We start from the raw sequence: 22,502 nt of genomic DNA on the forward strand, positions 1-22,502 counted from the left end.
GACGTTCAAGTGTAAAAAAGAAACGCAGCGCTCTGACACTCAGCGTTCCCTCTTCTCAAAGCACAACAGAAGATTTCACCAGAGGCTACATGACAGATCCTTATTTTAAAAGTAATTCACCGGTCCATGAGAACTAAATCGACACATTGTTCCACAGATTAGGTTGGATCATGAGGGCCAGACCCTTGGGTGTGAACATTTAAGAGCAGGTTGTGGCAACCAATCAGCTCTCTGCTCCAGACTTCAGTGAGTGAACCAATGAGCTGAACATTAAGGCCCAATCTCAAGGTCCACACTCACACACTGACTTTGAGGCGTGTTCCTGCCAAGTCCATGAAGTCTTAGGGCTGTCCCACTGTCAAATCTTCAATCAATCAATCAATCAATCAATCAATCAATCAGACTTCATTTATAAAGCGCTTTTCATACAATGACATTGTAACACAAAGCGTTGTACATAAAAACAACTTAACATAGAATACATTAAGAAAAAGATCACACCCCCACCCCACAATCCTAAGGTTAAGAACACAATATGCAACAATAGTAATATGACAATAAAAAATTAAATAAATAATTAAAAATTAAAAATAAGTTGCTGAACGAACTGAGGAAACGCTCTCACGATATCTTAATGAGGAAACAAGTGTGTGAGGGGATCTTTTTGACTTTTTGAGCCCTTTATGCCCCCTTTCCATAAATGGGCATTTCTGCAGACTTAGCTTAAGGGAATTACCCAGAGTTCAAAGCATTGTGACATGAAACACAGGATTCCCAGGGGAAGCCCTCGAGGATGGAAGGATGAAATAACAAAAAAGGGGCGACGGTAAACAAGAAGCAGGAAGCTGCAACCGATCGATGTTGGCTTTACATTAAAGTTTTCCTGTAAGTAGAAAAGTAGAAAACAGCCTTAATCAGCCTAAATCTACTTATCTTCACACGTATGTGTAAATGTAGTATCATTTATATATTTATAGTTCTATATTTTGCCTACATATTTTAAATGTTGTGGTTAAGCAGTCTGTACGGTGAGAGCCTGGATCACTTGACAGTCAGTCAGTCAGTCAGTCACTTAAGCACCTTGAATTTGAGGAAAGTAAAAAGTGTGCGATAAAACTTCCTACCACCGCTATTTTGAGCTACATGATGTCATGCAGGTTACATGAGAAGTCCCAAAGTGCCGTCTCATTCCCAGTTCTACAGTTTGAGCCCATTGTCATTGTGTTTCTAAATAAAGTTTCTCTCAAATTAAAAAAGCAACTTTTAGTTAAATCATTTTAAGATAAAGAATTGAATCCCAAACTTCTCCTCACGTTGATTGCCTCTCTGACTTCCAGAGGTTTCCTCTTCTCTTCGTTGACGAGCAGATCCGTCACGGTCTCGTTGTAGATCTCCATGTAAGAAACCCGGAGGAGGAACTCCTTCTTCGGACACTACAGAGAAGAGAAAAGTCTTCTGTTAAAATAAACATGATCATAAAACAACAAACAGCAGCTTGATTCAAACATGAGAGTCTTACATTTTTAATAGTGTGGAAGACGTCCTCCACGGCCAGAGGGATCACACCCGGAGCCCGGCTGCTCCCCATCATGGTGAACGTCTTTCCAGAGGACGTCTGCCCGTACGCAAATATGGTCCCTGTGATCAAACACAGAATATTCACACACATGAAGACTGCAGCTGTCAACATCTTTTTATTTAACCAGGTTTGTCCCATTGAGATCAAGGATCTCTTTTTCAAGGGAGACCTGGTCAAAACAGTCAGCAGTGAAAAACTCAAAGTTACAGAAACACAGAGAACCAAAGTACACTTTACAAGCACAATGTTTGATGCTGAAAGAGCAATTACCAAGGCTATAGTTGTAACAAGATATACTCAAAACAACAACATCCTAAAGATTCAACTTCAAGGTCTTTCATTTTAGATTTAAAATCATTCAGTGACACCAGCTCCTTGAGTTTCAAGCTATTCTGCAATAAATTCCAGGCTGAGGGTGCAGAATACCTAAAAGCCCCTTTCCCAGTTTCTGTACAAGCTTTTGGAACAGAAAGCATTAAAAACTCCTGGGAATGCGGTGAGTACTGTCCAGCACTTTTCTGTGTGATAAGGACACAGAGGTAGAGTGGCAGCAGACCAAGAATAGCCTTATGAAATGAAAATGTATTAACCTACGGGTCGCCAGAGACGGCCATCCAACCCGCGAGTACAACTCACAACGGTGAGTCAGAGCTTTTCAACTGGTAATGCTGCATCATTCATAAGATCCTGTTTCTCACTTTCAAGGCCATCAACAACCGAGCTCCTCAGGACCTCATTGAGCTCCATACCAAAGAACCCACCCGTAGTCTCAGGTCCTCCTCTTCCACCCAACTCACCCTCCCACCTGCTCGCTTGACCACCATGGGGTCGAGAGCCTTCAGCCGCTCGGCCCCCCGCCTCTGGAACTCTCTCCCCCAGGACTTACAAGATTCCACCTCTCCCACCACCTTCAAATCCTGCCTCAAAATTCACCTTTTCCACCAAGCCTACTCGCTTTCATTTGTCTTTATGGGACTGGAATGACTTCACTTTCATCATGACAACATGTGTATAATGCAAAATGCATATCAAATATAATTTTAAACACAGTTTCCTTCACTTACCATTATAACCTTCAACAGTGGAAACCACCAGAGGCTTGGCGATGTTCAGGTACAGCTGATTGGTTGTCTCATCCGCAGTGAACACTCGATCTGTGAATAGCAGAGAAGGAACCATAATTTAAATTTATATCTACACTGAACATCTCAAAAAGTCTCTGGAGAGGAAGCAAAATGTACCAAAACTGAAGCTCTTTGTCGAGTTCACATCGTCCACCTGATGGATGGATTTCTTATCAGCTTTCCAGAACAGATGGACGGGCTCTGCTTTCTCTAACGCAGCACTCTCCTCCCTGAAACAAGAAGGAAACATTAAAAGACATTTTCAAACATCGTTCAAGAGATCGAGCCAAAAGAGCCGCTCTGTGAGGATGACTCTGTGAGGATCACTCTGAGGATCACTCTGAGGATCACTCTGAGGATCACTCTGTGACTGGTGATCGACCATTGTTGAGTTTTTCCCAGATTTCCCTCCCCGGGATAAATAAAGTATTTCTGATTCTGATTTTTGACAGCTGGTGCCGATAAGTAAGGGCAGTTTGGCTGATTGCTGAAGTAAAATAATAATAATATCCAAACTAAAAACGTTCCTCTCTCACGCTAATCATTAATGGACGCAAACCAATTTTGAAACCTTGTAACTGTTTCTACTTCCTTTCCTTCTTGATCTTATGTTTTTAAATATTTTATGTTTAAATGCTTATGTGTGTTTAATGTCATATTTTACCATTTCATTTCATTTTTTGAATTTGATATCTTATAATTTAATGTCAGATTTTACAATCAGATGTTGTCGGGCTGTTGGGCACCCTGCGGGGTGTCAGGAGGTCTAAGCCAGCTTCGGCTGCGACTCGACACAGAAAAGACTCAATGTGTGAGTCTTTATCCTTGAGAAGAAGTTCTGAGATGAATCAAATGATTAAAGGTTCATTTCGGTTAAGACAAGCTCTGTTGTGGTTCTGTGTCCGGCAGACCTCAGAGCAGTGAAGGGGGGCTGATTATTTATAAGAATCCCTCCTAAATTAAATAATTTTAATAAGTGTTTGCTGTATGTTTTTGTTGATTGTTACTGTTCTGTTTTTTGTTTTTAACTCTGTAAAGCACTTTGAATTGCTCTTTGTATGAACGCTGCTTTATAAATAAACTCACCTTGCCTAATAATATTTGTATTTGTAGAGCACTTTTCAAAAACCAAGTTACAAAGTGTTTCACATGGGCAGCAAATTAAAACAGGCAGTTCATAAAATCACACAAGTCAAGATAAAGAAATAAAATATATTTTAAAAGACATAACATTCCTTTAAAAGAACTCAAATTAATACAATTGTTATAAAATGTATTTCTTAAAACAATGAAAAATGTTTTTAGATAAAATCAGGAAAGGCTCTACGATGAACGTATGTCTTAAGAAGGGATTTAAAAGAGCTCACTGACTCTCAGCAGACCTGATCTCCTCGGGCAGATGGTTTCACTGCAAACGCTCTGTCCCCTTTAGTTTTCATTTTAGAGTTTGGAATGAACAGTAAACCTCTGCCCGAGGATCTCAATGTACGTGTCGGCTCATAGGGTGTTAAAAGGTCTGCTATATAGCTTGGAGTAAGTCCATGTAGAGCTTTAAGAGTAATCAGTAAAATATTAAAATCAATTCTAAAACATACAGGGAGCCAGTGCAAGGAAGTCAAAACCAGAGAAATATGGTCGTGCTCTTTGGTTCTGGTTCAAACCCTGGCAGCTGAGTTCTGTACAGTTTGGAGACGATCAATGGATTTGTTGTGCAGGCTGCTAAAAAGACCGTTACAGTAGTCCAGGCATGACGCATGAGGAGATAAAAGCATGTAAAAATCATCTCTGTGTCTTTAAAAGTTAAAACGGAACAATTTTTAGAAATGTTTCTGAGGTGGTAAAAACACGACTGTACAAGTTTTGTAGTATGATGTCTGAGAGTCAAATTGCTGATAAATAAGACGCCACAATTCTTTACAGATAAAGCTGCTATGACTATGTTCTGAATGTGATGAGACACCACTGCTTATTAATGATATCCTTTATTACAGTCTCATACACTCGTTGTCCTCACCAGTAGCGTGTCTGAGATGGTTTTGATACAGATTTCAGATCATATCATATTCTGTTTTCTATTATTATAATAAGCACCACAGATCTTATATTAAACACCATCCAGTTTCTGCTTTAGATTTGACCTGCTGTCATTCAGGATGGGAAGAGACGGGAATCTGGCGACACCAATTCTATCAAGAGGTCATTAATCACCTCTCTGAAACATTCACAGATTACTGAGACTGTTGGAGTTTAGATGTGACGGGACGAACGGGCAAAAAATGTTATATTTGGAAAAACAAGCACCCCCTTTGTTGACATCATCTCCACGTGTATCATGCTGGGGGAAAAGTAAAGCGTAGCAATTTGGATGTGCTCCTGTAACACTTTAAAGCTTGTATTGCCTTTTTTTTTTAGTCCAAAGTATTTATTTTTCATGTGTTTAACAGACATTTTTATGAAATGCAAAGTATGGATTTTTAATGTCCTCTTTTTTAAAATATAGGTCATTGTATTGTCTTTTATATGGTCTTTGAATCTGAGATAGAAAAACTGTTCTTTGATGCTTTATAATAACTTTGTGGTCAAATGGCTTTTCCTCTGCTGCCATTGTCAGTCATGAGGAGAGACTTTAAGTTCAGGTAACAAACGAAAAGGTTAAAATAAAATACTGTAAAACAAAGTCTTTGGATTTGGCAAGAAGAAGGTTAAAGTGTCATTTGTATGTTTTGTCTATTGGTCCTGATTTTCACTAAATCAAACTATTATAATGTTGTTGTGAGCACAAAAACACAAAGTACTCTTCATTGTGACTCAATGTTAATAAACATGGCATATAAAGTAGGAAGTGTATATTTGGCAAATTATTTCTTTGTAACAAAACAAGAATAAGGTGTTATAAACCCACATACTCATCTCTGCTGCTCATCCCTCAAATGCATCTTTCTAACAATTGTTGCACCATTTAAAAGGGGAATAAACAAGCTTTCCAACAGTACAAGATTTACTGCCAAGAAGCATTGATACAACTAATACATAATCCTCCAAACACAAATGTCTTTACTTGTGCTGTGTTCAGTGAGCCTTCATTTACCGCCCCCAACTACAACGTTATAAGAGCCGCTTTAAGGAGGGTTAGTGAGTCTAAGGCTAAATGTTTAACAGAGAAAGTCAACTTTAACCTGACACATATTCATTACTATGAACATTAAGGACTTTATTTACTTTAATCTAACTAAAATCACAAACTTATACTAGCAGTCAACATTAGCATCACAGCTAGTATTAGATGTTAGCTCTTACCTTTCTATGAGGGGCCGAACTCGAACAGCGACCTTTACTGCCGATTCTTCTGTCATCTTCCTTTCTTTAAGTTCTCCCTCTTTACAGAAACATTAAAAGATCCAGTGCATCTTATCTAAAGTCAGTAAACTATCTAAGTACGCCCTGACAACACTAACCGCACAGGACGAGAGACGGTTTTCAAATATTTTAAATTCAGTCTTTGTGTTTTGATTGGTGGACGTCATCAGGCGGACGGATCCATTCGCGCAGGGGGAGCTGCAAAATATAAGGAGATATGTTAGCCCCATAGAATGTGGTTAGCCCACGTTTTGTTTTCAAATGTGCTTGTTTGTACTTGTACAAGAATTGGCACTATTTAAAATATTTGTTAGTATGTATATTCTCATTTTTTTAACCTGCTTGATTTTGCGTGGTTCCAGGCAGCGAGAAATCAGACTATGTGGTCTCGCCCGGGTGGTGACGGTGAAATCGCGACCAGTGTTTCGATTTAACTTGTGACCCTGTCAACTGACGACTTTCAGTTTAGGGAAGATTAATAAACAGAGAATGAGAAAGGAAACAAGTTTACATCATGTGATATAATTTATTTACTTATATAATTAATCAATTTATTTGTATTAGTTACTGATTAATTTTTGTTATTCATTTATTATTATTTTTGTATTATTATTATTATTATTATTATTATTATTATTATTATTATTATTATTATTAACAATGATTATTTATGTGTTACTATTATATATATATATATATATATATATACTTAGTTTATATTGCTTTATTTTCTTCAGAACTCTTAGCACCAGAACATCCTGGCACCAGAGCAGCTTCTTCCCCAGGCTGTATCCTTCATGAACAATCACACTGTAAACCACTGAAGACTCCTGTGACAGATCACATACATGTGCAATACTTGATTTCCGGTGCAATACCTCAATAACCATGTGCAGTATTGTAAATTAATCCATAACATAATTTATTATTATACTCACCTACTACATGTGCACTCTGGCTGAGGCTAGTTTAACTTATTTCATGTCTTTAAACGTACTGTTATACCTTTCTTTGTACAGATAGTATTCTTATTTTTATTTAGAATTTTTAGATTTGTTTTTAGGTTTCTATATTTATTGTCCTTACTGTCTTGTTGTGAAGTACCAGTGTTCCAATCACCACGACAAATTCCTTGTGTGTGCAAGCTATACTTGGCAATAAAGCTTTCTTGAATCTTGAATCTTGAATTATGTAGAATGTAACCTGCAGTACTAAATCCTGATTTAACACTACAGTACAGTAGGTGACAGTTTGCACCATTATAACTTAGGTTTGAAGAAGAAGAAGAAGAAGAAGAAGAAGAAGAAGAAGAAGAAGAAGAAGAAGAAGACTTTCAGCTGAAGGCTTAAAATCATAGTGGGGAAATATGTGACCTGTTTGTGAATTTATTTATTTTTATTAGGTATTGATTGATTAATTGATTGATTGATTTTATGTATTATCATTATTATTATTTTTTTTATGATTATTTTCTATAATCATTATTTTTATTATTAGTTATTTTTCACTACTTAGTTCAGTCTGATGTAGAATGTTACCTGAAGTGCAACATCCTATGGTATGCACCCTTTTAATTTGGTTGCGATCTACCGTTAAATCGAGAGAAGAAGAAGATGTGACCCGTTTTTACCATTTTATACAGTCTATGGTTTTTACCCTTTTTATTTACAGTCTATGTTTTTACCACACTTAAACAAGATTATACTTACATTTTGACATAATCATGGAAAACTTCACAAAGAGACATTTACAACGACAGCTGCTTTAAGTATGACAATATTCTAATCCACAACCACAGGCGCGCTTTGCTGCTTTCGGCTGAGGGCTCTAGGCCGGAAGTCGCTAGTTAACAGGGTCACACTTTGAGACGAAACACTGGAATGAGCTACGTCATTAACACGCGCCTGGTTCAGTATGGACAACACATGAGAGCAGGGTGCTTCATGTTGTTGGGTAGAAGTTGAACGGTTACAGTAAAGAAACAGAGTTAATTAGGGTTTTTAAATATCTTTATATTTGTGTTGATGAATTCTCAAAAAGGAAAAACTACAAATCGTGAAAAACCTTTCGAGAGGACTACAATCCAGAGGACATGTCTCTGTTTCTTGTGAACAGGTAGGAGGATTTTTGTACTTTTTAATATCCTGGTAATTTATTATTGTCAGCTGGTAACATTACTGCTCGTACAACTAGAATCATTTGTATAGGTTAATAATTTTAGTTTTTTTGTGACTGACGGGGATGGACATTTTTAAAAAGTACTGAGCATTATATTAATAGAAGAATAAGCAAGAAAAGCGTCTGTTTCAAATCAAAAGGGTCTCAATGCTTTAATAAAATCATAAGCAGTCACTCATCACTGAGAACATTTTCTGTCATAAACAACTTGTGTATTTTTTTGTAGAGCTCTCCATAAACCCTGATAAGATTTTGATAATAGTTGGAAGGTGCCATGCTGTAACTTTATGAAATCAGCTGACTTAAATAATCTGCACCATGTCTTACATTCTGTCTCTTGGCTCGCAGGTATCTCGGAGAGGAGGAAGATGGCAGCATCTCAAAGGAGTCTCGGTCTCAGGCGTTGTTGGCTAAACTGAAGCAGAAAGCAAAGGAGAAGCAGAGTTTCACAGAACAGAAACATGAACCTGAAGAACAGAAACAACAACAGGATGTCAAAAGGAAAAGAAAAAGTGACAAGAAGGACAGTGAAGAGCGTCAGAGTCCTAAAAAAAGGAAATCAGAAATAGGAAAGAATTCAGTCTTAGACTCTGATAACCAGGATAAGCCTGTGGAAGAGAAGAAGAAGAAGAAGAAGAAAGAAGAAAAACAGAAAAAGAAGAAGAAGATAAAGGAGGATCAGTCAGGTTTGTGCTTGTAAAAACTCTTACAGTTGAGGCCAAAATGATTAGCCTCCCAGGAATTATGGATCATTTTTCTTAAATTCTGACTCTCTTCCAAATTTCACATCCCACTTCAAAACCCACCTTATTAGAACTGCATATTCTCTGTAAACCCCTCACATGATCCTTCTTTATTGCATTTCACCCTCCATTCATTGTGTTCTTTTCATATTGTATATTGTTTGTATTTTCAAATTGTGTTTTTATTATTGTTACATTTGTAAGGTGATCTTGCGTGTCCTGAAAGGCGCCCAGAAATGAAATGTATTATTTTTATTATTATTATTATTATTATTATTATTATTATTATTATTATTATTATTATTATTGTTATTTGAGCTGACCAAAGCTCTAAAATGACTCTTTAGTTTAAGTTAAAGTAGCTCCTTATTGTTTCCTGTTGTGTAAATTTGTCTGTGATGATGAAGTTTGTCTGCCTCTGGATTTTAGGCGGTTCAGCCGAAGGTGTGGAGGACACAGCTGTAACAGAAAGAGACAGACGGGAGGACACGGGAGGAGTAAAAGAGGAGGCAGAGACAGAAAATGAGACACCGAAACAACCTCCTGCACCGACTGGTTTCAAAGTTCTGGGAGGGTTTGAGAGCAAACCAGTTCAAAAGGTAGAGTTATCTAATGATGGTGCTTAAATGAATCTCAGTGCATATGTTAAATATTCACCCTTTGTGATTTGATTCTGCTCTCAGGTCCACAGAGTCCTGCCTCAGTGGCTCGCTCAGCCGGACGTGATTCACAGAGACATCAAAAGTAACCTCATCTCCATTTCTGACATCCCGGGACTGTCAGCCCAGCTGGAGAAAAAAATACAAATGAATGGGATTCAGCATCTCTTTCCAGGTAATACAACAGTCTTTACTTCTTTGTGTAATCTGCTGCAGGTTAACAAAGGTCAGATTTATTTTCATGTCTGGTAAAATAAGTCCTCACATCACGTATTCATGGAGCCTTTCTGAGCAGGAGAGGGTGCACGTTTGGTTTGAAATCTTTGTCTCTTGAGAATAAAACTGAGGAATGAAACTTCTGATCGTCTCACAGTGCAGGCCGAGGTCATCCCGGCCATCTTGGAGAGTGCACAGACGGGGTTTCTGATTGGACGAGGAGGATACAAGCCCAGAGATATCTGTGTGTCCGCACCAACAGGCAGTGGCAAGACTCTGGCATTTGTCATACCTGTCGTACAGGTGAGCTGCAGACTGTGTGTGTACTGCATGTGTGTGTGTGCTAAGATGTTGCATGTTGAAAGACCCCAGATGAACTGAGTGTGTCCTCAGGTGCTGATGGAGCGGGTGGTGTGTGAAGTTCGGGCTCTGGCTGTGCTGCCGACCAAAGAGCTGGCTCAGCAGGTCAGACACTTTCATATTTACACCCTCTGCTGTGTCTTTCCTCTGAGTCCAGGTCAGTGGACTCACATTAGAGTCCAGGACAGAGCAGACAATCAAAGTTTTAATAACATGCATTTTGTTATATTCATGTTTTTATGTGCAGGTTTGTAAAGTGTTCACATCGTACGCTGAGGGGACCGGCCTGAAGGTGGTGATGTTGGCCGGTCAGAAGACGTTTGCTGCTGAGCAGGCCTCGCTCTCCAAGCTCAGGTGAGTTCAGATTCACATTAAAGGGATCGCTCAGCAGGTGGAGGGACAGGTGTGTGTTTTATTTTATTTTTTTTTTCATTTAAAAGGAGCATGCATATTAATTAACACTTCTTTGAATATGCCAGAATTAGTCAAAAGGCTTATTTACATCCGTAGTCCCTTGCCAGATGTTAAAAAGGCTCCCTAAAAAAAATCAAGATTAAACAAAAATAAAATGAAAATAAAAAAGGGAGAGGAGGAACCAAAAATCAAACAAAAAGAAGAAGAAAATAAAAGTAAAAATAGCACCAAAAGATAAAAAATGACTTTAAGCTACATAAGGAGATGACATGACAGTCTTTGAGAAAGTGTCTATGGACATAAAATACATGGAGCAAGACAATCAGGAAGCAGCAATAAGGAAATGTTAAAGAAGACACATGCAGACACAACAGGACAACATTTAACAGTGCTGTACACATTTGCATCAGACAGTGACTAACAATCATTAAACTAGCGGCATACAATTCAAGTGAAGCAACGTATAGACTGAGCAACAGATGAGCACAACGAATAGACAACACAAGTAAGCAACAGTATGTTAAAAAACGCAGGACAAATCTACAGATAGCCGACACAAGGTGGCAGTAGCAGGGGGAAGTGGTTTCAGTGCTGACTGATTTGGTTGTTTATGAGCCACTGCTTCAAATGAAAACTAAATGACTGGTATGTGTTGAGCTCTGATAAAAGTTGGTATGTTGTTCCATTCTCGTGAGGCTCTGATGGAGAAGGCTGATTGGCTAAAAGTACTTTTTGTTGCATCTGAGCATGCTGTTAAATGAATGATAGGAAAGGAAAGTGCTGAACGAGACGATGTCTGGGTCAGAGTCTCCTCAAATGAGCAAAGTGACACCGTCTGCAGCTGGTGATGATGGTGATGATCTGTTGACAAGAACCTCAAACAACTTTACTTTAAAAAAACTGAGCTATCCCTTTAAGGAGAGAGCATGGGCAGCGGTAAGAGGGACATGAGGATTCAATCCAGACATTAAAGTACAAACCTGAAGACTGTAGGCATGAGGAAATGTAAAATGTCACTTCACCTTTGTGCTTGTGACTTTAACTGTGATTCACAACATTGTCCTGGTCATCTTAACAACGTGATTCAAACTCTTAAAGTTCACAAACATACTGCAGTAAGTTCACCTTGTGTCTATACTAAAGATCAGTGTATACTAAATACAGTGCTAACACTCTGTTTAGAACACCTTCACGTCCTCACCCTGCCTGCTGAAAACACTGACCTTGTTTCTGATTTTCTTCCAGAGGCGGGCTGAGACGCAGTTTAGCAGACATTGTCGTGGCCACTCCAGGCCGACTGGTGGATCACATCAACAAGAATTCAGGCTTTAATCTGGAGCACCTCAGATTCCTGGTGAGATCTTTAACCTGGAATTACTCCTCAATAATGAACTAGAACACAATTCATTAATAAAGGAGCAGCAGATATTAGTCATGGTGACGTCCATGTGTCTTAAAGATATGCTCTCTTAATTTGACCTCACCCCAGATTATCGACGAGGCTGACAGGATGATTGACAGCATGCACCAGTCGTGGCTCAGTCAGGTGGAGAAGGCCGTGTTCAAGCCAGAAAGTGGAGCGGACGCCTCGTCCATCTTCAGACGAGCTGAGCCCACACATGTCACAGCAGCCAGGTGAGTGTGTGTTTACACCTGAAGACGAGACAGGAGGACTCTCAGGAGTGATTGCTCTAACCTGTCTTACACCTAGGGCTGGGCGATATTTCGATAACGATAATTATCATGTTCTTATTTTACTCAATATAAATATAACAAATGTTTGTTAAAAAATTATATATATAAACCTGTAATTACATCCCCCAACCACTGGAAAGAGAGGGGGCGCTAATGTGCCTTAAACGCTTGTCACCACCCAACATAAAAAAATAAGAATGTACAAATTAAAACTTCACAAAAATCTCATCTTACATTAAAGACCTGCTTCCTGTTAGCACCGTCAGAAATGATGGATTCAAGAAGCTCATCAGAAAACTAAATCCAGATACAAACTAACAAACCTTCTTCAACTTTCACTGAGAAGCAAAAATCTGACTTTAAATGTAAATGAAATAATGATTTCATATTTATCGTGATAATTATCAATATTGACTGTATGGAAAATTTTATCGTGATAACATCTTTTTCAATATTGCCCAGCTCTACTTACACACGTAGATGCTACTTTAGTTGACCTGGTATGTTTATAGCATCTTGTGTATTTCTAAAACCAAACTTTACAAAGACAGCACAGACACATAAACTAAACTAAGCTGACAAACTATCAGGTAAAGGTGGAGGGAGAGCACCAACTCCCTGTTCTGTGAGGTTAGGGTTAGTCATGTTCATCCTCTCTGTGATGGAGACTGGTGGATTTGAAAAAGCGATGCTTCTTCTTGAACACACTCACACACTGACTTTTAGGATTTGTGCATTTTTTAAACTGCCCCAAACACCACTTTGGTATTTGATGTTTGTTTTCCTTTACAGTTACTTTCAAGTTGAACTTGAATTTGTAAAAAACAGAGCAGAACCTAAAGAAGCTCCTTTTTCACCTAATGAAGTCTTTATATTGACCCTCTGTCCGTCCCTCAGTCTGTCTCCTCCTCAGATGCCGCTGCAGAAGCTTCTGTTTTCAGCCACACTCACACAGAACCCTGAGAAGCTGCAGCAGCTCGGCCTCCACCAGCCCCGACTCTTCAGCTCCATCAACAGCCAGACTAGCTCCACGCCAACTACCCCCTCCCAGAAACAAGACCGCTTCGACTTCCCCCAGGGTCTGACGGTGAGAGACGACCTCTGACTCTGAAAGCGTGGTGCAGACGGTTGCAGACCTGTGTGAGTTTTTAAAGCCTGTCTCCTCTGTGTTTGTAGGAGTATTATGTTCCCTGCACGCTCAACAAGAAGCCCCTCCTCATCCTCCACTTCATCCTGCGCCTGAAGCTCACCCCCATCCTCTGCTTCACCAACTCCAGAGAAACGGCACACAGGTCAGTCACACAAACCCCATCAGCCCGGTTTCCTGTTGATTCTTTAAGCTGTGGATTCCTCCTCGGGTCTGACTGTGCATCCTTCCTCCTCCTCTTCCTCAGGCTCTTCCTGCTGATGCAGCTCTTTGGTGGCGTTCAGGCCGCAGAATTCTCCTCACGGCTCTCTCCTGGTGAGAGGAAGAAGACGCTGAAGGAGTTTGAACAAGGAAAGATCCAACTGTGAGTGTGTGTGAGTGTGTGTGTGAATATGCCAGGTGGTGTCATAAGAAGAAGTGATCTCTGTATACAAACAGCTGTGTTGCAGAACATCTGACACTAACATCCGTCCTAAGTGATCATAGTGTCAGCCTTACAGGTTCAAACATGGCTCAGTGATGAGATCTGGTCACACACAGAGACAGTATGCTCGTGTCCTGGGCTGCATCAGAGAGTTACAGACCATCCATCCATCCATCCATCCATCCATCCATCCATCCATCCATCCATCCATCCATCCATCCATCCATTTTCTTCTGCTTATCCGTAGTCGGGTCATGGAGGTAGCAGTCCAAGCAGATCGACCAAAACGTCCCTCCCCCCAGCAACACTTTCCAGCTCCTCTTGGGGAATCCCAAGGCCATCCCAGACCATTTGGGATATATAATCCCTCCAACAAGTTCAGGGTCTACCCCAGGGCCTTCTCCCAGTTGGACGTGCCCGGAAAACCTCTAAAGGGAGGCGCCCGGGAGGCATCCTTATCAAATGCCTGAACCACCTCAGCTGACTCCTTTAGATGCAAAGGAGTAACAGCTCTACTCTGAGCTCCCTCCTGATGTCCGAGCTCCTGACTCTCTCTCTAAGGCTTCAGAGGAAGCTCATTTCAGCCGCTTGTATCAGTGACCTCATTCTTTCAGTCATGACCCACAGCTCATGACCAGAGGTGGGGGTTGGAACGTAGACCAACTGGTAAATTGAAAGCTTTGCCTTCAAGCTCAGCTCCCTCTTCACCACGACGGTCCAGCACAATGCCTGCTAGTCCTTCACTTGGGGCAAAGACTCGCTCCCCACCCTGAGAGAGACGTTTTCCTACAGAGAACCATTGCCTCAGACTTAGAGGTGCTGACTCTCATCCCAGCGGAAAACTGCTCTAATGCCTGCTGGAGGTCCCAGCTCGAAGAATCCAACAGAACTATATCATCTGGATGGTGAGCGTCTGGTGGCCAGGCCCTCCTTCATGGGGCCCGGTCAGGCTCAGCCCAAAAAGACAACGTGGAGCTGCGAGTGCCAACTGCCTGCTGGTGGAAGGCATGGGGGTGGGGTGCGTAGGAGGGTGGCAGCCCAGGTATTAGACCTGGGCATGCTGATCCCCGGCAGCATAGACTCGTTACAGACTACTTGCTTCTCATGTGTGACTGATTTAGTGTTTCTCTGCAGAGTCTCGTCAGATCTTTTAATGCTCTTCTCAAATCATTCCAGCATGAAGCAAGTATCCGTCTGATGTCTCTTCAGTGAGGTCGTCCATGTTTCAACCCTGTTGAGTTCTGCAGGGAGCAATCCTGTTGGTCCAACTTCATAATTTCGTGATGAAACACTCCTGATAACATGTTTGGTTTTGTTTGAATGTAGTGTTGAGTAAAAGATGAACTCCAGACAGCTCACGTTAAACCTTTGTGTCCTCCTGCAGGTTGATCAGCACAGACGCAGCAGCTAGAGGCATCGACATCACCGGGGTCAAATGTGTTGTGAATTATGACGCACCTCAGTACATCAGGACCTACATCCACAGGTGAGCCGTCCATTAATCCTACTTAATGATTAAGCTAAAACTTCATACTGCCATCATACCGTCTAATGACTGAGGTGTGTTCCTCCATCTCTGTTTAGAATCGGAAGAACGGCTCGAGCAGGGAAAGCAGGCCTGGCCTTCACCTTTCTGCTCGGAGTTCAGGTGTTTATACGTCATTAAATAAATGACAGACACACACAGGAAGTAGTGATGAGTAAAAACAGAGAAGAAGAAAAGTGTTTTTGTTTTTTCCACTCAGGAAAAGAACTTCCTCCAGATGGTGATGGATGCAGGGAGTCCTGGGGTTCAGAAGCAGATCGTCAAACCGGAGAACCTGAAGAGTATGGAGGCCCGATACAAACAAACACTGCAGGAGCTCGCTGACGTCATCAAGGTGACATCTCTAACACATATTGTTGTTTATTTTTTAGACTGAATGTCCTGTGTCAACGTTTTCTGCTAGTTTCTAAACAAAGTATGTTGAATGAAACGTTCTTCTTAAACATAATAATCCTGAAATGTCATCTTTCCTCTTCAGCAGCGAGTTCACTTGTGTCTCCTCGTGTACGAACTACTTGAAGTATTTTTTATGGAAGAACATTTCAGCCAGTGTTTATGAACAATACGCACCCTGAAGTTCATTGATAGTGTGTCTAAATAATGAGAAACTTTCTCACAGAAATCATGAAGTATTTGAAAAATGACTTATGAAACAAAATGACATTTTATGTCTAAAGATTATTTATTTCTCTTAATAATACAAAATACTCTAAACCAAGCGGCAACCTCCGGTCTCAAAATATGAACCCCATGTGGAAGTGTTATAAACTGCAGTTCATTGAGCGTCCACTAGAGGCTGGATGCAGAAACACCGGAAACCACATACACACTCATTCAAAGAAGATGATCTTTACAGCAGAAATAAACATGTTTACAGCCTGGTTCAAAAACCGGCTTAGGTCTGAAGAGCTCATTTCTCTATCGGCACACACTGTACAAAGGTGACTTTTCTAATAACGATGGTCTAACGCAATGGTTCAGTAGATATTAAGATTATGAGTTTTGCCCATTTAAGGTAATGACTTGCCTGATTGACAGGCAGGATCCAAGCAGCAACCTCCGGTCGCGCGAATTGAAGCCAATGCAGTAGTGTTATAAACTGCAGTTCACCGAGTGTCCACTTGAGGCTGGCTCTGGAAGTACCGGAAACCACATACACACCAATTCAAAGAAGACGATCTTTACAGCAGAAATAAACATGTTTACAGCCTGGTACAAAAAACGAGTGTAATCTGGATAGCTCATTTCTCGATCGGCACACCTTGTACGGGGGTGAATTTTTTTCATAACGCGGCAATTCCGAAAATATTAAGATAACGAGTTTTCCATTACGAGAGGCACAGCTGACTTGATTGACAGGCGTGAACACTGTAGCTGTTGGCTGGGAGGCTCAAAGCCCGCCTCTTTAAGTCACAATCGCTCGACAGAAGTTAGGTTGAGTTCAACATTTCCAATATGGCTCCCACCGACGATTGGCTTCAAAACAGAGCTTCAGAAACAAATGGGTGACATCACAGAGACTACGTCCATTTATTTATACAGTCTATGCTCTAAACATGACTTGTAAGACTAAACACTGACTCTGTGTCACTAAATGATCAGGTGTCTCCAAATATATTTTGTTTAAAGTCTCAAATTACTTCATCTTAAAATAAATTCACTTTTTCAAACAGAGAGTAACTGATCTCTAAATAATAACATCATATCTCAAAATAATGGGAAACGTTCCCAAAATATGAAGAAACTCGAGGAAAATTAATGATCCATAAAGCTTTTTATCATTTTAACATTAAAGCTCGGGTTGGTAGTCATGGAAAACTAGCATGAATTTGAATGTAGCATTTCCTCAGGACTCTGTCTAACCCCTCCCCTCGAAGCTCCTTCAAAACGACGTCCCTGCTCACATGCACGAGCGCCGCTGATTCATGACTACATGATGGTGACTGATTCAAAACCGGTCTTCAGCACATCATTTGTGTTTTGCACTACGTCAACTCGTGTCTCACTCAGCACTAAGAAAACACCAAAACATTCTCATAGTGAAAGTTAAAAATACAAACAAACATGAAATGTACGCTTTGCAGGAGAAGGGCAGAACGGCAGGACAGGATTTGATTGGTTTCATCATTTGGCTCCTGATGGCAGGGATTGGTTGGTGTTTTCCCAGGTTTACTCCAGCTGTAGATAGAGGCTTTTTTTCACTCTTTTTTAAGAACACATTATGTATTGATTGCCATCGGGACATAAAGATCATTTTAACCAGTATAACAAAAAGTGTATCTAAATCTGATTACCAACCCCAGCTTTAAATTGATGAGAAACTCAAAAAAACACAATTTAAGAATAACTTTTTTGTTAATTTAGTTTCGGGCTCCGACAGAAACATTTCTGAGTCTTTTCTTTAAACTTAATTGATTAGCGAGTCGATCATTTTAATGCATGAATGTGCTTCTTAAAAGGGAAACTGAACCAAACAGCCACAGTGTAATAACTGACTTTGACATCTTTTTATAACATCATGTCTCTTTTCTCTCTGCAGGAGGAGAAAGCCAAATGATGGAACAACACTTCTGTGAGCCGACACCTGAAGATCCCTCTGAACTTTTTTATGTTGTTTAATAAATCATAAAAATCCTGTGAGGCAGTTATTGATGACATTTCTACTGCAGCAGCAGTTTTCATTTCATGAGAAGGAGCTGAAGTCGTCACACGAGGCCTCATTATAGGACACAGACACCCAGCAGGTCTACAGTGGACACACTTTAATGACAGCACACAGAGAAAACTTTACAGGAGTCCTTGTTTCAACCCAGCCTGGCTTTAATCCCTCAGTCCTTATATCACACACACACACACACACACTGAGTGTTCAGAGTGTGTGTGTTTTCAGTCCCATTTGGAAGTCTTCCTCCTCATGTATCTCTCTCCTTCGCTGTCGATGGCCTCATACAGCTGCTGGTCGTTCTCTTTCGTGGCGTGCATGTAGCCCAGGTAACCCACACACAGCGTGATGGTCACCAGTCCGAACGCCATCACAGGTTTGTTCTGCAGGCGACAGATTAGTGTTACTTATGATACAGTTTATATTTATACTTCAGCCTGATGAGCTGTTTGATAGGTTGAGTTTCTCAGGCCTTATGAAGAGGATGTTAACATTTCTTTATCTATGATTTGTTGTTGATTATTTAGGTCATACTGTCTGAAAATCTGAAAAATAATGAACATATTGAGAATTTTTGAGACGGTTCTGAGACGATCCAGACTGATGAGAGATTTTAAAGACAGAAACAGATCTTAAAGGGGACATATTCACAGAACAGAGTGTTTTTGGGCTGAAGTTAAAGCTCCTGGAGAGAGTTTTCAACCAGTTATGAAACAGAATAAAAGTAACCATGTTGCCATTTTATCACCTATGAAACCAAATCAGACCACTAACAAAACTACTGACAATTTCTATTTTGACATTTTTGATTCCCACTTCCACTGCGAGGGGGTAGGTGTCAGAGGAAGTGATCTACAGCAGGCTGAATAAAACCCCTTTTAATACTTTTACTTCAACAAATATGAATTTAGAGGGACGTTAAAAGAAATGAGGATGACATATACTTGTCAGAACACAACACTTATGCGTACAGGACAAAATCAGTTGAGTTATGAGGGTTTTTTTGTCCCCAAGGGGGCGCCAGAATCAACACAAACAAAATTCCTCACAGAAGCTTTAACGTAGACCTCTCAGAGTACATGGTATTAAGAGGACTGAACAGAACCAGAGCTTACTCTGTTGGACAAACTGTGTGATAACAGCATTCCTTCATTAACTCAGGTGGGTGTACAAACATTATACAACTTGTAAAGAAGGACAACTTTTCAATATTATGCTGCTTGTGAATCCATATAAATTACACTACCAGTCAAACGTTTGGACACACCTTCTCATTCAATGTTTTTAATGTATTTTAATTATTTTCAACATTGTAGATTAATACTGAAGACATCAAAACTATGAAATAATCTGGTTTTGCCATAATCTGGATTACAGCAGTAGTCAAATAGGGCTATCCATTGTGTACTAACCCTACCTCTGAACAACACAACTGATGGTCTCAAACACATTAAGAAGGCAAGTCATTCTACAAATGAACTCTTGACAAGGCTCATGTTCATTAGAAACCATTCCAGGAGACCACTTCATGAAGCAGACTGAGAGAATACCAAGAGTGTGCAAAGCTGTCATGAAGGAAAAAGGGGGCTACTTTACAGAATCTAAAATATAAAACAGATTCTGCTTTGTTTAACACTTTTTGTTCATTAAATAATTCCATATATGTTCTTTCATAGTTTGGATGTCTTCAGTATTAATCTACAGTGTTTACAATAATTAACATAAATACAAACCCTTGAATGAGAAGGTGTTTCTAAACGTTTGACTGGTAGTGTATGTCTACATCAAAGTCTGATACAACATGGTCTAGACTAAGTTCTATCCTTGAGACTGTCTACTGCAGAGGTTCAGTGAGAACACAATTAAGGGCATGAAAAATAACAGACTATGTCAATGTTGTGCAGATTTGAGCTACATGAAGCGAATCTTAGTTCAGGATTATTTGTTCAAACAAGAATTGCTCTGTTCAGAAATAAATGACGACAGAATTTAAATGCCAACAGATCCCTAATGACCTTTTATTCATGTGTGACGCACTCAATAAATGGAGGTGTGTTCAAACGGTACACATTAGAGAGCAAAGCAGAGTCTCTGGCTGCTGATGACATTAAAATGCATTTACATTATATTTAAAAAAATCTTTGTTATATTATATTATGTTATATTAAATCATTATTGTTTACTACAACTTACAGTCATATAATATACAGATATTTCTTTATTATATAGCTTAATCTGTCATAACTGAACCATAATCACACCATGTCAACCTGTCACTACTGAATCATTTTAATACTGCCAGTAATTACCACTATTTAAACCATTTGTAACATTTGTACATATCTTAAATTGTATTCTATCTTTTTTCATCTATTTCATTTTTACTTATTAAAACGTATTCTCGATTGTACTTATGTCTGAGTTGCTGCAACAACCACATTTCCCCCCGGGATCAATAAAGTAATATCTTATCTTAAAACAAAGAACATGAGAATTTAATACCACGATGTATAATAGTATTAAATAAGTTAAAAGACCGTACAAAGGCAAAATGATGAAAAAGCAAACCCATATTTAACCCTCCTGTTACCCTCAAATTTACTAACATCTTTTATCCTTGGGGTCAATTTGACCCCAGCAATTTAAACCTCCAGAAACTGATTGTTACCCAGGTTTATGTGTCAGGTACTTTATGTCTGACTATCTAAATAGCCTTTAAATAAAATATATTTCAAGCATAAACACAATTTAAAGCATTCAGAAGGACTTCATTTGTAAAACAGAACATCACACTGCTGTGAGTTTGTCATGCTCTAGTCGGCCCTGCCTTGTTTCTATGTTATCAAAACGTGTGACACAGGAGGACACATCATTGAGTATCTTTAGAGACATAGTGGATGGAAATATTATATCTCAATCTAAAGGTTGGCGGTTCGATTCCAGCTCCTGCAGTCACATGCGGAAGTGACCTCTATATCATCCAAAACAACCAAAGTAAATGTGTGTAAAATGTTGATATTGCTAATGTTTTATACAACTTAAAACAGCCTGGGGTCAAATTGACCCCAAGGAACACCAATGCATAATTTTTTTAGAGGAAATTAAAGCATATCAACATTTTAATTTTACGTTTTCCGAGTTGTCCACATTAAATTAGGAGAAGTCATGAAATATGAAGACAAAAAAGTCATGAATTTAAAGACGTTAAACATTGAATGGGGTCCAATTCAGGGTTACAATTTAAATGAACGACTTACCTTTTTAATCTGTCTTCAGTAATTTACCTCCAGCCCAGGAGTGCATTATAACCACTGTTTTAGCATCATTTTTATTTTTTTGTTTATTATTTATATTTTCTTATTATTTAATTTTATTTATTTTGTATTTACTTTATCATATTGTATTTAATTGATTCTATCTTATTTTATTGTAAGTATTTCATATTCCTCTATCTTGATCTATTCTAGTATCATTTTATCTGATGCTGTTGTTTTCTGTCTGTTCTCTTGTGAAGCCCTTTTGTTTGCATGCTTTAATATATGAAAGCTGATATATAAATTAAAATGAGTTGAGTATATTTGACATTCAGGGCATCATGTACAGTAATGCTAGCTCTATAGAGACTAAATGCTAAGCTCATGTTAATGTTTAAATATATTTTCTGCTGTCTCCAATAACCCAAAGACTGAGTGTGTGTCTGAGGGTCTAGATCTTACAGGTTTAACGAAGAGTTCAGGGTTGAAAGCTCTGAACAGGGTCGAGGTCTGAGCTCCTCTCAGCCCGGGGGTCCTGAACCCTTTCTCCCGGGGAGCCTCCGTCCCTTTCCCGGCCTCTTTCTCCGACATGTCCGGTCTGAACCGACGGTACACTGAGGGCAGCTCAGAGGAGAGTATGTGATGACAGCGCTGGAGAAGTAAACATTACAGACTTGTGAGCTGATGTTGTGTTTCACCTGCTGGAGGCAGCCATGTTTGAAGTCAAAGACGACCTGCGTGAGAGAAGAAGAAGAAAGGGTTTGAGCGTCACAGCGCCCCCTGTGGTCAGGAGTGGTAACCTCCACCAGCAGAGAATGTAATCTAAAGTTTTTTTGTTTTGTTTTGTTTTTCTACTTTATTTTAGATGTACATAACAAACATGAGGTACATTCAGAAGGAGCATCATACATAAACAATCATTGAGGACACAGAAACAATACAGCTTTGTTAATTTAAGGTAAATGAGAAAATTATACTTACATAGAAAATAAACAATAAAATAAGTTCAGTAAGGAGAGGGAATAATTTTACAGTTCAGTAAGGAATTCTTTTAGGGAGTTGTATATTTTAAGTGCCCTTGGTCCTTGCATTCGTATGTTTGAAATTTATTTAGAAAAACAACATATTTGGGGGAGAATTTTGA

The 22,502-nt window shown here is 39.5% G+C and overlaps 3 protein-coding genes across 8 annotated transcripts in view; 1 reads left to right on the forward strand and 2 right to left on the reverse strand.

Annotated features, from left to right (window-relative positions):
• cenpe (centromere protein E) overlaps positions 1-6,199 on the reverse strand; it is a 35,647-nt gene extending 29,448 nt beyond the window's left edge. For 4 of the 6 annotated variants that reach the window (XM_034699411.1, XM_034699410.1, XM_034699409.1 and 1 more), the window contains exons 1-5: positions 6,001-6,199; positions 2,821-2,933; positions 2,644-2,733; positions 1,520-1,638; positions 1,314-1,433 (exon numbers count right to left, since the gene is read on the reverse strand). In XM_034699411.1, coding sequence (XP_034555302.1) covers positions 1,314-1,433; positions 1,520-1,638; positions 2,644-2,733; positions 2,821-2,933; positions 6,001-6,056 — 498 coding nt within the window. In that variant the 5' untranslated portion in view covers positions 6,057-6,199. The remainder of the gene's footprint in view (positions 1-1,313; positions 1,434-1,519; positions 1,639-2,643; positions 2,734-2,820; positions 2,934-6,000) is intronic. The other 2 variants (XM_034699407.1, XM_034699406.1) reach the window with 1 other exon arrangement.
• Positions 6,200-7,935: 1,736 nt separating this feature from the next.
• Positions 7,936-18,079, forward strand: ddx51 (DEAD (Asp-Glu-Ala-Asp) box polypeptide 51). Its single transcript, XM_034699649.1, has 16 exons — positions 7,936-8,175; positions 8,587-8,924; positions 9,411-9,580; positions 9,665-9,815; positions 10,014-10,159; positions 10,250-10,321; positions 10,464-10,570; positions 11,876-11,984; positions 12,120-12,265; positions 13,223-13,412; positions 13,502-13,617; positions 13,720-13,836; positions 15,281-15,382; positions 15,481-15,544; positions 15,642-15,776; positions 17,982-18,079. Exons 1-16 carry the CDS (start codon positions 8,153-8,155, stop codon positions 17,997-17,999), a joined length of 2,004 nt encoding a protein of 667 aa, XP_034555540.1. The 5' UTR covers positions 7,936-8,152; the 3' UTR covers positions 18,000-18,079.
• On the reverse strand, positions 18,042-22,092 carry smim8 (small integral membrane protein 8). Its single transcript, XM_034699651.1, has 2 exons — positions 21,821-22,092; positions 18,042-18,487 (listed from the first exon to the last, which is right to left on the reverse strand). The coding sequence occupies exons 1-2, from the start codon at positions 21,947-21,949 to the stop codon at positions 18,329-18,331; spliced, it is 288 nt and encodes a 95-aa protein (XP_034555542.1). The 5' UTR covers positions 21,950-22,092; the 3' UTR covers positions 18,042-18,328.
• Between the last annotated feature and the right edge of the window lie 410 nt (positions 22,093-22,502).

The sequence above is a fragment of the Notolabrus celidotus genome, chromosome 13 (genome assembly GCF_009762535.1).
Source record: "Notolabrus celidotus isolate fNotCel1 chromosome 13, fNotCel1.pri, whole genome shotgun sequence".
NCBI classification, from domain to species: Eukaryota; Metazoa; Chordata; class Actinopteri; order Labriformes; family Labridae; genus Notolabrus; species Notolabrus celidotus.